Source organism: Natrix helvetica (genome assembly GCF_964273705.1).
Source record: "Natrix helvetica genome assembly, chromosome: 1".
Taxonomy (NCBI): domain Eukaryota; kingdom Metazoa; phylum Chordata; class Lepidosauria; order Squamata; family Natricidae; genus Natrix; species Natrix helvetica.
The window spans coordinates 135,500,846-135,519,062 of record NC_138548.1 but is presented as its reverse complement, the minus strand read 5'-3'; the positions used below and the strand labels follow the sequence as shown (position 1 = coordinate 135,519,062).

At 40.9% G+C, this 18,217-nt stretch overlaps 1 protein-coding gene across 1 annotated transcript in view; it reads left to right on the top strand.

Moving 5' to 3' along the window:
- ADCY5 (adenylate cyclase 5) overlaps positions 1-16,708 on the top strand; it is a 248,953-nt gene extending 232,245 nt beyond the window's left edge. Inside the window, exons 15-21 of the mRNA XM_081935252.1 lie at positions 2,289-2,464; positions 8,108-8,140; positions 9,443-9,575; positions 10,314-10,577; positions 11,455-11,659; positions 13,228-13,352; positions 13,874-16,708. Of these exons, the coding sequence (XP_081791378.1) occupies positions 2,289-2,464; positions 8,108-8,140; positions 9,443-9,575; positions 10,314-10,577; positions 11,455-11,659; positions 13,228-13,352; positions 13,874-14,002 (1,065 nt within the window). The 3' untranslated portion in view covers positions 14,003-16,708. The remainder of the gene's footprint in view (positions 1-2,288; positions 2,465-8,107; positions 8,141-9,442; positions 9,576-10,313; positions 10,578-11,454; positions 11,660-13,227; positions 13,353-13,873) is intronic.
- Positions 16,709-18,217: the final 1,509 nt, after the last annotated feature.

Here is an 18,217-nt window from a genome sequence, read left to right as displayed (position 1 = left end):
ATTTTGTTCAGGCCAGGTCAGCTTGCTGGAAAAGCCAACTTTTTAGGGCGTGTCGGAAGGACCGGAGGTTGGGGATTATGCGGAGCTCCAGGGACAGCTCATTCCAGAGGGAAGGCGCTCCCACAGAGAAGGCTCTTCCCCTGGGGGTCGCCAGCCGACACTGTCTGGCCGACGGCACCCTGAAGAGGCCAACCCTGTGGGATCGCACTGGACGGTGGGAGGCTACTGGTGGCAGTAGGTGGTATCGCAGGTATCCTGGGCCTAAGCCATGTATGATCTTTAGGAAGAATTCTTCATGTTCCATACAGTGACATCAAGAAAAATCTCCTTCAGGATGAGGAGTGAATAATCTTATTTCAGATTGTTCCTGCATGCAATCGAACTCTTTGTCTTGTAAAATTATGACACTACCAGGAAAGCATTAGCATAGTTCACTTCCGAATTGCCGCTTTCTATGCAATGAATTGGGAGCTTTGCTAAGTGATAGGACACACATCCTTTTATATAAAATTAAATGTATTCATAATGCAAGATGAGATTATTGAGTAAATTTCAAGAACACAATCAATTCCTAGGCAGTCCCATTCCTGAACCCACAACCTTAAAGCAGTATGTTTTTTCCAAATGAACTGTGTAGAGGCTTCTCTATGTATCTCAGCCTGCAGAAATTGTAGTTGGCGGTAGGGGGAGGAGATCACCATTGGAGGGGAGATTCAGCAAGGCCTCTGTGGACCTTCTCCTATGAGTGCAAAGATTGCAGCTCTCCAAATACTTACTTGGACATTATTCCCACCAAAAAGAATAAGGTTATGTATGCAAAGATATGTACAGAATTGCAGCATAAATCTGCCCGGCTTAAAAAGACTCCAGCCTATTCCATGCTTGTGAAAGTATTTTAGGGACCTCTGTAGGTTCCGCACAATCCTGGAAAAAGTTATTGAAGGAACTGTAGAGGAGTTGCTTTGAAGCAGCGGTGAAATCCTCTGAAGTCTGCTACCAGTTTGGTGAATCTGCTACTGAGCATGCGCTTTGTGCGCATGCGTGCCTGAGGCACGTGCAGCGCTACAAAAGGAACATTTTGAAGCCTTCCGAGTCTGCAAAGGTAAGTAGAACAGCGGGGGGTGGGGGAGGGAATCCACTGTGCCACGCGATTTAGATTAGCTAGAAAGCAGGAAATCCAACGATTCTAGCTAATATAAATCGTGCATCACAGTTGATCATTTGAAATACTGGTTTGCCTGAACTGGTAGCATTTTTTACTACTAGTCCGGGCGAACTGGTCCAAACCAGTAGCATTTCACCCCTGCTTTGAAGCATGGAGGAACAAAATGTACCCCAGCTGCATCTTTTCTGGGGACTGTAGGTTGGCCTTCCGCAACTGCTCTATAATCCCAGCAGAAGTTCTAGTTGGTTTATGGACCTTCACAGAGGAACCACATTTGCATCTTCAGGCAATCCAAAGCAACTTTGCCTTGAAATCCTAACCTTCTGCTTTAAGGAGCTGCAGACGCATTTGTGTTCCTGCATGCTGCAAAGGGAGCTGGTGTACATGCATATACAATACACAAACGCATGCATATGTGTACTGACACAGGTATACCTCACACAGAGCTGGAGGGTAAGCTTTTAAAAGAGATGGCTCTTTTCTGACAATGAAGAATGTATCTGATATTTCTTCATATCACTGGGAATGTGGGCTAATATTGCATCTTATCAGATGGCAGTTTGGGCTGAAAAAAAACCATTACATAAACTTCTAAACTCGTTTTTTTTCCTGGGGCCTAAAATGTGTTTATGTTCTATTTCCCTGTGTGGTCATTTGCAGTTGTAAAATGCTATTTCGTTTTAGAAATCATTTCAAAAACAATGTTAGTGTCAGTTCCTCTGGAGGCCTTCTGGGAGGCCCATTTTTACCCCTCCCCAAGCCTCCGTGTGGGCCCTGCACTTACCTCACATCCAAAACGGGCTGCGTGGAGACTCCTGGGATAGGCGGGGCGGGGCCAGCCAGGGGTGGGATTTGGAGGTTTTCTGAACTGACCATAACATTAGCTACAGGTTCTCCCAAATCGGGGCAAACCCGTAGCAGCCCACCCCTGCAGAAGCCTCCTGGAAACTAAGCCTTTCTTAGCCTGTGCTGGCCTCAGGATGGAGAATCTTGAAACTGAGGAATCTTAATTTGCATCTAAGATATTTTTAACTGTGTTTTGTAAATCTGCTAAGTTGACCTTTGGTTTACGGAAATTCTTCCCTCTTGTTCTTATTTTCATTCCCCCCAATCCCATACACAGTATTTTACCTACAGCGTTTTACTGACCCTCCTGGCCTGCTCCGTGTTCCTTCAGATCAGCTGCATCGGGAAACTCATTTTGATGTTGATTATTGAATTTATATATGTCCTCATTGTGGAAGTGCCAGGCCTTACCCTCTTCGATAACGCAGACCTTCTGGTTACAGCCAACGCCATGTAGGTAAACATAAAGAATCCATGGAGGATTGGGGGCGGGGGAAGGTGGCCATGGTTGTTGGTGGTGTGAAATTTTCCTGAACCACCATGTGAATCGATATATTTTAGTTTGAACTGGACCATTTCATTTGACATGTATGACTGAGCACTTTCCATTTTTAAAAATCAAAATGTGGATCGAATCCACGTATCTTAGAAAATTATTATATATTTTTTTAACATATGAAGAAGTGTTGCCATCTGAAATGGAATAGTTCAGAATCAGGTTTATCACTTCACATTCCAAATTGGTGGCATTATCCAATATATTTAAGCAGTATCTTAGCCCAACCCATCTCACCGGGTTGTTTTGGGGGGAAATAGTAGAAGGAAGGTATGTTGGATGTGTTTGCTGCCTTGAGTTATTTGTAAAAAGAAATAAATGCAGGATACAAATAAATACAAGTATATCTCCCAAGTTCTCACAGGTAGTAAGGAAGATGCACAAAATAACAGTCGGAGTCTTCAGCTAAATCTTGATTTGCCTCACACCAATGCTAAGAATCTCCAGGATATTGGGGCAGCCTTGGCCTGCCATTTCCACCTGAGGAGCAGAGGCAAAGGAAGGGAGCATGGAAAGGATAGAGGCAAATCCTAAATGTCCTAGAATCAAGTGTGGCACATCTGCAGCTCTCTCTCTCTAGGGGAATGGCTTTCCCATTGGCCTAGTAAGAAGTGGACACTGTAGTAGCCTGGCTTCTTGTGTTTTGGAAGGTAATAGCTATCATTGGCTTGGGGAACTGTTTGGAAAGCTGTGCAGTAAGGCTTTGCTAAGGAAAGATCTCTGCACAGACTACAATCTTACCAATTGGTTTTTAGAGGTATATCTCATCCGTTCACAGGCAAATTCCAGGTGCAGCTTTTCAAGTAAATCTGCAGTAGATATAGGCCAACCCCAAGTGGTCAAGGAGATCCCAGCGGCCACCTGAATAGGATGTTGCAAGTGGCTCTCCTATTGCATGTAGGACAATATGTATGGGAGGCCATAACCCCTGCAGATAGATCAGTAAACCAAGAGCAACTAAGTGTGGGGATGGGGCAATATATATGAGACTATATCATGCACTGCTCCAGAATGATTCTTAGGATGCTTACCACCCAAGGATGGAAAGCCCCATGACCCATGGGGAATGTTGTCCGTGTCCTTATGTGGACATGGCATCATGGGGAGGCATAAGAAAGAAATCTGTGAAGAGAAATACACAAATGTAAGAGATGCCGAACAGAAGTAATTATTCTCTAGCCTTACATCCCTGCCATAAATCCTTTTCCCATCTTGTATATGATACTGCAGTGGTTCTCAACCTGTGAGAACTCCTGGGGGTTTGCGATGTCATCACAGGGGGTCTATAAATATTTTATGCAACCTAGTGCTTTTAATCTTAAGACTTGATGATCCGTGGCCACTGTCTGTGGCCACAAAAGGTATTTAAAGGGGTCTGGGGTGAAGAAAAAGTTGAGAACCACTGTGATATCAGAAAGGGAACCTCCCTTGGGATTGAAGTACCTCCAGGAATCAAGTTATTAGAATATAAATTTATTATGGAAAAATAAGGGTCTCCTTATTTTTCCATAATAAATCCTTCCTTTCACTCCTTCCATTCTTCACTGAGTGAAAGATTGGTGCATGGAATAGCTTCCAGCGCTTAGCTACAAAAGGCTTGTTTTCCCATTTGAGGATTCATTTCTTCCCATTTAAATTTAAGCAGCATGACAAGGCTGGTGGTAGCTTAGTGGCCGGCCAGTGATATCTACTTCAATAGGAGGGAGGGAGGGAGGAAGGATTCTCAAGTTAAGCTCCAAAAGACAAACTATTCATGGTTAAGTGGTCTTTTTAAATACAGCTTGACCTTCATGGCTGCTGGTCCTAAGGTGAAGTTATTGCCAATATACAGACAGTTGACTACAGATGCCCCATGTCTAACATTTGATTAAGCTGATACAGCTGCATCCGGTATCCAATTAAGAAACCAATATCTAATGGTGCTATAGCAGCAATGGGGCAGGAATCCCTGCAAAATGGTTGCCTTTCCATTGCTCCATATAATATTGACAGGGAGTTATTTGGAGTGAGGCTGATTAGTTGGATCTATCACACTCCACTCTAAAAACCAGCTCTGAGTAGGCAGGACGGGGTCTCAGGATTTTGTCCAAGGGCCCCATATAGGAAGGCCTGTTCCCATAAATCTTACTCGGATCAGCCAAAATTTCCAATGCCAGGCGTACAAGAATTCAGCATTGATACTAGAGGTGGAAAAGGTAATTCTGTGGGCAAATTTGGGCTTGCGGGATTTCTTTAAGATCGAATTAAGGGATCGCAAAGATGCCTTCTAAATATGCAGTGCATAAACCTCCTTCGACACAGACGGGCTTCCTTTCAAATAACACACACACTGGATTGTGTTGCCTGGATGTGCTAATGACTCATTAATTTGACTAGTGACTCATTAGAGCTGGCTTCCTGCTCTGCAGAATTTTGATCCCTTTGTTGATTAGCTACCCCACTGTTATCATATTATTTAGCCCAGTAATGTTTTATTATTTTCATAATGCCCTTAAAATACCCTGTGTAGCCATTTTGCTTGAACTCTTGTAAATGAGTAATGCCTCAAAATAAGAAAAGAAAGTAAAAACTTTCTCAGCCAGAATCATAGAAGGGGGGGGAGGGTGTTCGTGTTTTTAATTGCTTTGCTGAGATAATCCACCTGAATATGATTTTTCTCTTCCTATAAGAGAAAATTGATGGCAAATTAGAAGCCGTCGTTTGAAGGAGTAATCTGAAAACAAACCCTCTTTTAGAAATTTTACAGTGCCAGGAATTTTGAGCAGGCTAAATTAGAGCACTTTGAAGCAATTACTTGCATCACCTCACAATCAAGATGTCAGGAATAAGGTGAAGTAAATAAGCACATCTTTTTCAAGAAATAAATGTTGGAGCTGCATTTTGCTACTTATTCACTTTTGTTCTGAAAGCGCCTTTAATAGGCATAGCACTTAGACTTATATACCGCTTCACTGTGCTTTACAGATCTCGCTAAGCGGTTTGCCAGAGTCAGCATAATTGCTCCCAACAATCTGGATCCTCACAATAGCTAGGACTCACTACTTAGCATACTATTTATGGCTGGTGGGAAACTTTTAGGACAGCCAAGCAGAGCTTAGGTGCACTTGCTTCCAGATTCAGGAAGCCCAATTCTTCTATGGAGATCCAGTGTGGTGTAATAGTTAAGGTGTACTAGGAATGGCATATTCTACTCTACCCTCAACTATAGAAGCTTCCTTGGTGATTTTGGGCTAATCATTCCTTCCCCTCACAGAGATTTGAGAAAAGAGGTCTTACCACACTTAGTTACAAGTTCATTGAGGTGTGTGTGTGTGAGGGAGGAGTAGCTATCATTACCCTTATAGAGGATGATGGTTATGTGGAAAAGAAGGAAGTGGAATTATTAAATTAATATGGATTTCTGATCCACCAAACTACAATGATACTTTGGAACTCAACTGCTTCGAACTCATCAAATTTAGTACACATTTTGAACATTTTGTCCCCAGTTCTCCTCCTTTGTTGGTACTCAATGCATAAGTTAGAACTTGTTGGTGTCAGATGCTTTGTTGTTGGTCTGAAATTAACTTTAGAGTTAATCTATGCTGATCTGGCGGCTGATTACTGGTGGAGAGGTGCTGGAGTCTTTTTGTTCTCTTTTGAGCTGATTGATTGTCTCTTTTGCATAGTCTATAGATGTTGTTAATATCTATGTGTCTATTGATAGCTAATTTGTCAGAGTGCCAGGCTTCTAGGATCCCTCAATGAAATAATAGTGTAGTAAATATAAAGATTCATGTTTTCCAAATAATTCAGTGAAATATTTTGGCCTTAAAAGGGATTTTGTTAATGTAATATTTCACAGCCAATACATTATGACTATTTAGGTATCGATATCTTTAGGTTTACACATCACTGGAATTATTTGCCTAATTTCTAAGCAGAGTCTTGTCTTACTCTTTAATTTCCCTTCTAATCCTTCCCAGTAAATCCAAAATTAAATTAAATGAAATTAAATCCAAAAGGTACAGATTAAACCTCTTATGTTAACCATACTCATAGAACAAATTCTTTCCAAATGGTTATGGCTCCCCATAGTGTCCAAAGTGAAAAACTGAAAGAATATTATTATGGAGCAATGCACTTTACATCTCTGTACTAAATGTATGCTTCTTTAATTTATTTGCATATTGAATCGAATGGAACTTTGGATGCTTTCTAGAAAAACAAGGTAGGGGAACATTTCTGAAATTATTTTCAACCTTTTTATCAACCCTCATCATAAGTGTCACTATTTTCTTTTGTGTTTAAAAGTGTTGTGTTTGTATGCAATTATGTTTCAATGTCCCCTGGGAAGCTGGTGGTGGGTTGTGAACATTTCAATATGGATCACTGATGAGTGTGTGTGTGTGTGTGTGTGTGTGTGTGTGTGAGAGAGAGAGAGAGAGAGAGAGAGAGAGAGAGAGAGAGAGAGAGAGAGAGAGAGAGAGAGAGAGAGAGAGAGGTGGGACTTTGAAGGAAGCAGGCACTAACGTTCTACGCTGCTGCTTAAATGCATCTCTCATAGGGATGTTCTGGGGAATTATTTTCTGCATATTTCTTCCGCAACCTCTAGCTAGATCTGGCAAATTTTCACACCCAAAATCTATTTTGCCCCCCCCCCCCTCCTGCCCCAATCCCAGATTTGTTTCTGTTCAGGTCAGTTTTTGTAAGTTACTTTGTTAATGGGCAGATAGACAAGAGTTGAGAGCTCCTGTATGTGATTGCAGTCCAGCATCTCATAGCATGACTGTTTCTCAACCAGATGGTTAGTAGGTTGAATGTGCGGATGGCTTTGTTTGTGATGGATGTGGCTTGGGAAAGAATGCAGTTTTGTGGAATGAATTGGTTATATTCCAGACAGGAGAGATGTGAGCTCATGTGTGCCTGAACTACATGTAGTACTCATAAGTAAGCAGGCTATGGTCATTTATTTGATGCAAAGGAAGAAGATAGTTTCCTTGGGGGTGGGGGGTGGAAGGGAACAAGTAGCTCAGAACAATTCTTGTACATCCTTTGGGTTTTTAAATTTCTTTGCCACTTCACAACAGGGCAATGTGTGTATCCCATTCTGCCAATGGGGAGACAAGGCTAAGATACAGCAGTTTAGTGAAAGAAGATATGAGGCTAACTTGGCTCAGAACTCCAACTCTTATCAATGCAAGTGATGTCATAGAAGAGAATATGTGAAATTGAAAACAACAACAACAGGGGCTAATGGTCATCTCAAAGGTGCTTTTTCAAAAGGCAAACACAACTGGTTTTCCTTGAGGAAGAAGAAAAGCTTTCGCTTCTCATCCAAGAAGCCTCATCAGTTGCGATTCATTCATTGGATGAGAAGCAAAACATTTTCTTTTTCTTCCTCGAGGGGAAAAAAAACGTCCAGTTGCCTTTTGAAAAAGCACCTTTGAGACAACTTTGACCTGATGACTGAGAATCTCCACAGATTGGTGCTGATGATGGATAAAAGAAACGAAATATCTCTTTGTTTTGCCTAAAATATGTCCTTCTTGTTCTTTTAGTATGTTTTCCAATGAGACTGAGAATGGAATATGGTGAGTTAATGAAGGACGATGTAATTTGAATTTTCAACAATTAATCTAGAATCTGTGGAAGCTTGTATTGGTGCAGATCTGTGGCAGAAGGAAGGAGGGAGGTCTTGGTTCAAGATGCTGCACTTGGACTGCAGGTGGTTGCATTCACTCTTTAAACCAGGATACACCTGATCTTTTCCTGGATCAGGAGTCCTTGCACTCAGTCATTCAAGTCCTGGTCATCTCACATCTGGGCTATTGAAATGCATTCTACATGGAGCTACCTTTGAAGAACATTTGGAAGCTTCAACTGGTGCAAAGCATGGCACCACAGGCAATTCTTGGAGTCCCTAGGACAGTGAGGGCTAACCTTTTCGGCAGTGAGTGCTGAAAGCCTACACGTGCACACCCATAATGCAATGCGCACACTTGTGCCGAGGGCAGAGCCGGGTGTGTGTATGTGTGCATTGCATTATGGGTGTGCCCCCGCACACATGTGCACGACCCCCATGTGCGTGCACGACCCCCCATACGTGCACCCCGCTCATGCACGTATGTCTCCTGCATGGGTCCCGCCCTCCCATGTATGCGCCACAAAACCCCCAAAAGCAGCTGGCCGGCAGGAGGCACCTGCACATGTGCACTGGAGCTAAGCTGAGCTGGGATGGGATGGCAGCTTGCATGCCTGCAGAGAGGTCTCTGAGTGCCACAGGTTCACCATCATGGCCCTAGGATGACCCATGTTACTATTGGTCAAGGAATTCTAGGGCAGCTTCTCCTTTGGCTCCTGCCCTTTAGACCGTCTTACCCCGTGAGGTGAGATTGGCTCCTACCCTTCTGTCCTTACACAGGAGCCTGAAGACCTGGATCTGCCAGATGGCTTGGGGTCCCAATGGGGGAGCATCACTTGGAGGTGGTTGTTGAATTAAGATGCAATCCCATCTCCCCCCACCCAGGGGAATCCTGTTCCCTCCCTCTCCATCTTTTAACTAAATGTTTTCTTAATTTCTTTAAAAAAATTTTTTTAACAATATTTATTTGTTAGGATTTTATTTGTTAGGATTTTAAAGTCGCCCAGAGTTATTTTGTTGTGAGATGGATGGCAAATAAATTCAATAAACAAACAAACAAATGCATTAGTAACACACAACAAGAACACATTCAGAACATGGATAAATTGCACTCCAAGCCCTCTGGGAGCATTTCTAGGGGTGAGAAATACTGGAAGGCTTGATTTGACAACACAAGAAGCATTATGTTCTTTATGCTTGAGTCACTGTTACATTATAATTTTCAGATTTGTGCATTTTGTTTCCTGTATAGTCCTTCCTATGTGTCCAGGGTTGCTTTGAAGATTGTAACCCCTGTTGTCATCACTGTTTTTGTCTTGGCGGTCTATCTACATGCACAGCAGGTGGAATCCACAGCGAGGCTGGATTTCCTTTGGAAGCTTCAGGTGTGTATGTCCGCAGGTGCTTATTCTTGCATGCCTGTCTTTAATATTATATTAGAGTACCTTCTTATGATCAGTACATGATTGCTGCTCATGCTGTTATTTTGTTGTGCTCATGAATCAGAACTAGAATTCTCAGATCAGAGGAAACTTATACAGAATTTCTTTTTCATCTCATGATCACAGATACCTTGCTATGGAATATGTAATCTACAGGGGGCTGATCGGCACCAGCTTAGAGTAGTGGACCCATAGCTTAGATGAAGAAAACTGACACGCATATTCCACACGGAACATTTGTGTGGGAAAACGTGTTACATAAATATTGGAAATTGAGTAAAGGAAGAGTATTGTAATTCAGCGGGAGTCCTTTTCAAAAACTAATTACGTTTTCTCCATTAAATTATGTCTCAAGGATAACAATTTTGGAGATTTTGCTGCATTTACGAACATCTGTTGATGATTTCTTCTTCATAGAATTCTACTCCTATTGATCTGATCACCAAATTGAATCAGAACTCAAAATGAAGCTTCCACCAATATTTGAGAGTTCAATTTTGAGGACAGAATTAATAATTTCAGTAATAGGGCTTCTATGTACGCTTAAAATTAGAACCCAATGAAGTGTATAATGTGATTCTGTTGACACCGGTCTATTAAGATCCCATGCATATTTATTTCCAGCCCATTTCCCACATAAATGAAGTTAACTTGCAGCCACCTCCTTGTCTCTCTCTTCAGGCTACTGAAGAAAAGGAGGAGATGGAGGAGCTGCAGGCCTACAACCGACGGCTTCTCCATAATATCTTGCCAAAGGACGTAGCAGCCCACTTTCTTGCACAGGAGCGGAGAAATGATGAACTGTATTACCAGTCCTGTGAATGTGTGGCTGTCATGTTTGCTTCCATCAGCAACTTCTCAGAATTCTATGTGGAGTTAGAGGCCAACAATGAAGGGGTGGAGTGCTTGAGGCTCCTCAATGAAATCATTGCTGACTTTGATGAGGTGAGCAAATTCAAGGAGAACAATGGTCTTTTTCATGTTGAGGACCAATCTCTATATAAATATCCTGTTCCACACAATATTGCCTTTGACACTTGGGGGTGTCTAGGTTCAGGTGTGTGTGGGTGTTAAGTGACTTTTTTTAAACTTTCTGCTCTACTAGAGGTTAATGCAAACATTTAGTTGAACCTTCTCTACAATCATAGTTCCCCAAAACTCCATGGAACTAGTTTTCCTATCCCAGTTGAGTGATTGCATGGTCTGGTCACCTATTTTGTCTTTTGGTCCCTGATGCCTTAGAGTGGGGCAAGTAGGAATTTTGTCAAGACAGATGAAATATGCAGGTGCACTTGCTAGGAAATTTAATCATTATGGCTAGCATGGATTTTCTTGAATCTTTTTTGTAGCAAAGAAGGAATTACATTATAAGGCAGAGATGGGAAACTATGGCTTACAATGCAATACAATAGCAGAGTTGGAAGGGACCTTGGAGGTCTTCTAGTCCAACCCCCTGCCTAGGCAGGAAACCCTATACCGTTTCAGACAAATGGCTATCCAACATAGGGCCTGTTTCCAGCCTCCAGAGGGCCTCTGGATCCTGGGGAGGCCGTTTTCACCCTCCCAGAGGCTCAAGGAAAGCCTCTGGAGCCCAGGGAGGGTGAAAAATGCAGGAGACCGACTAGGCCATGCCCACCAGGGCCACCCAGCAACTGGGCAGAGAACCCCTTGCTATCTCATCTATTTTCTTTTCATATATGAATCAGACTTGATTGTTCCCACTGCAGGCTAATGCATGTAGTGCATGTAGGGCTGGGCCCAGACCACTTACAGAGCATGGACTGATTTGCATATATGTCCTTTTCCTTCCTTGGGTTTGTAGATAATAAGTGAAGACCAATTTCGACAGCTGGAAAAGATCAAAACAATAGGGAGCACATATATGGCTGCTTCGGGTCTTAATGATTCCACATATGACAAGGTGGGCAAAACGCATATCAAGGCCCTGGCAGACTTTGCAATGAGGTTAATGGATCAAATGAAATACATCAACGAGCATTCGTTCAACAATTTCCAGATGAAAATAGGTAAATATTGCAGTTGTACTTTAGGCTCCAGAAGTTCACCCCGTGAATCCATTCTCTATGGTTAAAAAAAAGCAAATGCCATATTTTACATGAAGCCACTGAATGCGAGTTATCATGGATGTTGTTTCTTTTTACTGGTACTCAGTTGGCAGTGCCTGTTATGGCTTTTGTAAATTATATAACATGTCCAGCTGACAGTGGGAAAATCAGCACACACTCCTGCATCGCCAAATGTTTGTGCCCTATGGTGTACAGCAGCTACAAGCATAAATCATTCCGGATACAAAAATATATCTAAGAAGAAGCACACAATGATAGGCAAGTAATCAGTGATCTTTTCAGCTTCCAGAATTCCACACATGTATACACACTAGTATCAACACAAAGTTTCCTGTAACTGCACCCTAAAGGCCTGCATTTCACTAGGACCAAAAATGCAAAACAGGGATCTATCTCACCATCAACATCATCATTTTTCCATTTCTCCCTTGATACTATTTCCTTCACATTGATGTACCAGAGAGAGAAATTTACTGGTAATATCCAGAACAGGCATTTGCTCTCACTCTCATTGGGGCACATAGTGGAGGCAAGAAAAATAATGGCTATACAGTTCAGATATTTCTACAAAATACTTTTTCACATTTGAATCCTGTGACTTGTATGAACCCTGGAAGACTAAAGGGCAAGACAGGAATCTAAAGATTCAGTATTCCTTCTGACATGAAATCCAGTAGCTTCAAAACACCTTAATAGGGTTATGATCGAATCCAATCCTTATTGTTTTTGATAGAAAAGATTTAAGAAAATTCTTAAAGTTTCCATTAAAGTCAGTAGGAGAAGATTGTCACTTTGGTTTCCAAATGCTTATAATTTTTTAATTGCAAACTTGTGCAAAGGATGCATCATTTCTTTTCTCTCTCCCTTTTCCCCTGCTCTCTCTGACTCCCTTCTCTTTTTTTGTATTTGTTCATTTAAAAAAAAAATCTTCATTAAAATATTTAAAAAATAATAATATTTGTGGGAAAATGTGAATCTATAAATAATTTATTTATTATATTTATATGTCCGCCTTTCAGAGGTGGTATTCAGCAGGTTCTGACCAGTTCTGGAGAACCGGTAACCAAAATTTTGAGTAGTTCGGAGAACCGATAAATACCACCTCTGACTGGCCCTGCCCCCCATCTATTCTCTGCTTCCTGAGTCCCAGCTGATTGGCAGGGAATGGGGATTTTACATTATTTTCCCCCTGCCATGCCCACCAAGCCGGTAGTAAAAAAATTCGAATACCACCACTGCCACCCATCTAAAAAAACCATGACTCTGGTGTAATATTTAAATTACACAGCTAAATAAGCAAATGAAAGAAGGGTATGCAACAAACTGCTTCCTTTCTTTATTTTATTTATAAAAAGCTAAAAGGTGGTTTCTTCAAAACTTATTAGGGATGAGTGAGGCCCGGGGATGAATCTGGTGACTGTGTTGTTTCCGCATGTGATTTCCTGATGAAAATTAATAAGCATCAATTTATTTTTGAAAGTCTTAATTCCTTACTGCTTTGTTTCTAGGGCTCAATATTGGTCCAGTAGTAGCAGGGGTCATAGGTGCACGTAAGCCCCAGTACGATATTTGGGGCAACACTGTGAATGTAGCTAGTCGAATGGACAGTACAGGAGTCCCCGATAGGATTCAGGTGAGACTTCTTCACACCTTTTTCTTACCATCCCAAACTCCACTTGCAGCAGCACTTACATAACTTGGAATAATGAAAGAGGAGAAGATATATTTGATGCAATTGCCTTTCCCCTCGGTACTTTGTACCCTCCCTTTAATAGAACTAGCACTCTGTGTTTAGAGGCTGAGTGGTGGTTATGCTTGGTGTTTGCTTAGTAAGACCTCTTGAGTACAATAGGCTCTAGCAGACTTGCCAAGCATCCGTTCTTCAACCTCTGCTTCCATATGGAAATAGAACATGAGTTCAGCAGAGTTATATGCCTTGTTAAAAACTCCGTAGTTTCTTCTGATGCTTCAGTGAATGCAAAGGCCTCGCTACTATGAACACAATTGGAGTGCAAAGCTTTCTCTCCAGTAATCCCAGATAAATTTTTAATATGCCTTCCGTAAATGCAGTTATTCACTTCCATTGTTAACTTAAACAAGAGAGGGCTTGAGGCGGGGCCGAACATTGATTTTTCTTTTTTAAATACTCTGCAGGTCACTACGGACATGTATCAGGTTTTATCCGTCAACAACTACCAACTAGAATGCCGAGGGGTTGTGAAAGTCAAAGGTAAAGGAGAAATGACCACCTACTTCTTAAATGAAGGCCCATCAGCAAGTTAGCGACAGTGGGCAAGGATGACTCCATTGATTCAAACACAATAGCACGCTGGAAAAAAATGTCACTGTTTCACAGTGAATCTAATCCCAAGGCACGGTTGAGTATTTCATGCGATGCCTTTTTAGTAGGATTGTGTGCGAAGGGAATAAAAAAAGAAACACAGCTTGGGCTGCCTAGTGCGCACTTCAGAAGTCACCTAGCACTGCTCCAGACCTTTTTCCGAAGGTGAACGTTAAGTGAATTGACCAAAGATTTATGCTTAGTGGAAATGCGGAGACGAAGAGGTGGATTTGAGATCTTCGTTTGTGGCTGCTACGCAGGACTTAAAACTATTTAAGTATTTATTTGAAGTAATACAATGTTTTTACTTAGTGGAAGGAAAGTATGATTCATTTGCAACAAAAGGAAAACTAAAACGAACAGCATTATTTTGGAAAGGCTGTGCACTCCCATACTATTTCTGGTCTGTGCTGTCAGCTCCTTGAATGTGCCACTGTTCTTATATTAGCTGTTTGAGTGGGCTTTTAAAATTAAAGATGTTGCTGTCACTGTAACTCTTTACAAAGGGCCTTTTTTATTATGCCATCGGTAATGTTTTTAAATGGAAAAAGTTGCCTTCTTATGTACTCTTGCTATCCCTACCCTTACACAAATGTGAGGCTTCCTCATTTTAGCAAGAGAGGTATGTTTAAAGGAAGGAGAGTAATTGTTTCAAGTGAGGAAAAAAAATAAATTTTCATATGTATTTATTAAATGAAAAGACCTTCTAACTCCTGTTGGTGCATTTTGGTTCACAGGCGAAAGACTTAGCTGTTAAATCTTCCTGTTGGTCAGGGAGATTTCTCTGGTATGTGTGGGATTATTTGGGGAGGTTTTGTATTTTGTAATATGGGAGACACTGACACTAACAAATATACCAAAATTCTATATTTTGAGGATTTTATGTATTAAAATTTCATCCCAATTTTGCAACAGTGATCAGCTTGTGTATCTGCTGTAATGCGGGACACATAACCGCTATGTGAAAAGGTAGAAAGAGGGGAGACTCACATGCAGCAGTCTTAAGCAAGCACTAAACATCTGGTACAGCTGCTTTTATCTTTTGGGTGGAGCAATCTTGATCCATTCATATACGCACCATAGTTGATTGCACCTGACATACATTCCCTTCTCTATCATAATCTGCCTGGGAAAAGAGGGGAAACAGGAGTCCAGGTTGGGACCCTTCAGTCTGCCAGAGAGCTGGTCAGTGAGAGATCTTTCCTCTCTTCTCTCTTAACTCAGCTGGCAGGGGGGGAAGCCTCTTGCTGGGTGTGCACAAAATTGAATTGAAACTGGTGGCTGTGCACATAACCGCATCTTGGGAGGTGTACATAAGCTATAAAATTGTGGGTGTTCTTTTTGTTCTTTTCAGAGTCGCAGACTTGGCAGTTTTTAATTTCTGTACAGTGCAGGAAGCAAATAGAAGCTTAAAAGGGGCTCCAGGATAAAAACAAATAAAAAAATAAATGAAGGTTATGAAACCTTAGGCTAAAAAAAAATCAAAGAAAATCAAGAATTAGCCCAAATAAAGTTAAAGTGTATCCCCAATTTTGAAATAGCTTTTGAAATGATAAAAACAATTTCCAATATTCAAAGAACAACAATTAAAATATTTAATGGTTTGTTTAATTAATGTGTATCGAATTGCTGTGGAATATTGTCTAGAAATGTTGCTGTCATGAAGAGGTGGGGGATTAAATTCTACTTTCAATTCACTGAATATGGCGTTTAGTTAAAAAAGGCTTGGGAAGGTTTGGGTTTTTTTTTTTCCTTAACCAAACAAACTTGACTGCGGATGCTGCTGGGATGGTCTAACAATTTTAAAGAAAAGGAGCAACGGATACGCATTTATAAATGGGTTCATCACAAATTTTCAATGCCCATACATTTTATTAAAGTATTAAAGTGTAGAAAGCATATATTTTTATATTTCAGCGTAGGGAAAGAATTTATATTAAGCCTGGGTATCTCCAAAATGATTAATAGCTTTTTGACAGATTTTTTTCCTGTTTTTCAGGACAGATTTTTAGTAGTATTAATAAGCTGAATGGCTATGACATGAGATAGGGGGCTCTGATCTTTGACCAAGAGATTAAATATTATCCGTGTTCTTAAATTTATTAAATTGCTTAACATAATTATGTGGAGCTCTTTTAAACAAGAACCTAGTAGTATCCGATTTCTCTTATGCGTGTATGTTTCCCTTCCAATAAGGCGCAATCTGGAACATAGTATAGCCCGGTTAGTAGAAAACTGCCAAGTTTGTCCTTGTGCTATATGTTTTTTTAACCTTTAAACAAAATCTGATTTCCAAAGGTCTTTATTTACATGGTACTGCAGCTTGTTCATTATCTTCCACCCTTTCTTTCTGGCATCATTTACCACTTTCAAAATTTAATTAATAGCACAATATAGGATCATTTTTTTAAGTTGGCCTCCTGCTTTGAAGTGTGCATTAACATTTGAGCAGACCGCCTTGCGCAATTGTGTTGTCAATGAAATTTTCAGTCGCCTGTATCTCTGACTGTGATTGTTGACTGTGTCATGATCATTTCAAGGGGTATGCACTCTTTATTCTGGCTCTTGCAAGATGAATACAGTTAGGATTTCCCATGGAAATTGCAATCTGTTTAATTTAACAACTATATTAAACACTGTTTCACTTGTCGGTCTTTTCTGTTTTTTTTTTCATTATTGACTCATAAAAAACTTAAGACGTTTGTCACAGAACATTAAAATGACAACTGGACTTTATTTTGTTGACCTCCCAAATATTTGTTCAAGGTGATATATTGAATTAGAATGATGACTTCAAAATTGCATGATTCACGAATATGCTTTTGGAGCAGGAAGAAGATTGTCTAGACAGAAGAGTCATGCCAAATATTGTAACAAAAACATGGCCATACTCATCAGGTGGACACGGAAGCAATGGTTATTCACCTCTGAGACAAAGGATTTTGAAGTGAAAGAGTCAGCTGAAGCCCAATGAAACTTTACAGGGACTTAAAAGGGGTTTTTAAAAGAGGTTATAGGGAGAGGACAGGCCAAGATAAGTAGCCCTCCCTGTATATAAATGCAGTGCACTTTGCATTAAATGGCATCCCTAGCTAAAAGAAACACTCATTTGAGTATACATATAAACAAATTCCATACAGGTAATTCCTGACTTGCAGCTATTCGTTTAATGACCATTCACAGCTAAAACAGCACTGAAAAAGTAACTTACAACCCATTCTCACCCTTACGACTGTCATAGCATCCCCATGGTCATAGGATTAGAATTCAGGTGGTTGGCAACTATCGTGTATTTCATGATAGTTGCACTGCCCTGAAATCATGGGATTGTATTCTGAAACTTTCCCAGTCAGTGATGGCAAAAAAATAATAATCATAAAGTTGGGCATAATTTACGGTATTTAACAGCTGCCTTGCTTAGCATTAGAAATTCTGATCCCAATTGTAAGTTCAAGAACCGCCTGTATAAGACTGTTCTTTGCTGACTCTTGTGAAATCTGCTGTTGAATTGCAAGAGGGAAGCTCTCTTTCACAAGGAACTAAGAGACAAATCAAGTCAACATTGAGTCCTCAGTATGCAGAAAGAGACCCTGAAGGGATCCTCCCTAAACCTTCACAGGATTTATCTGATAGTTATTCAGTGTGTGCTTTTGTCTGGCAAGAGAGTTAAGTGCGACACAATGAATTACTCAAGAGTAGTCTTTCTGTTTGCCCATAGACAGGAAACTTGCCTAGCCTAAAAAGCACACTTTTCATAACTATTAGACAAATCCTGTGAAGATTTAGGGAGAATCCCTTCTATTAGCTCTTTATGAAAGAGCCCTTCCCTCTTGCAGTTCAGTGCCAGAAACTGAAAAATTGACATTGCAATTATTTGACTAAAATATGCCATTCCTTTCTGTTGAAAAAGTACACCTTTAGTCGACATTGTCCCTGTTGGCAGAAACATCTTCAAGTAGACAGCCAACGCAGTTCTAGGCTGCAAGGTTCTCGTATACACAGCCAGCTTCAAATCGCCCCACAGCATTTTGATGGAATTTAGATCTTGATGGAACGTAGATCTGGGTTTTGATTCAGCCATTCTAGAATCTTCCTTCTCCACCCCACCCCACCTCAGCTATTCCTTGGTGGGTTTCCTGGAACGCTTAGTTATTGTC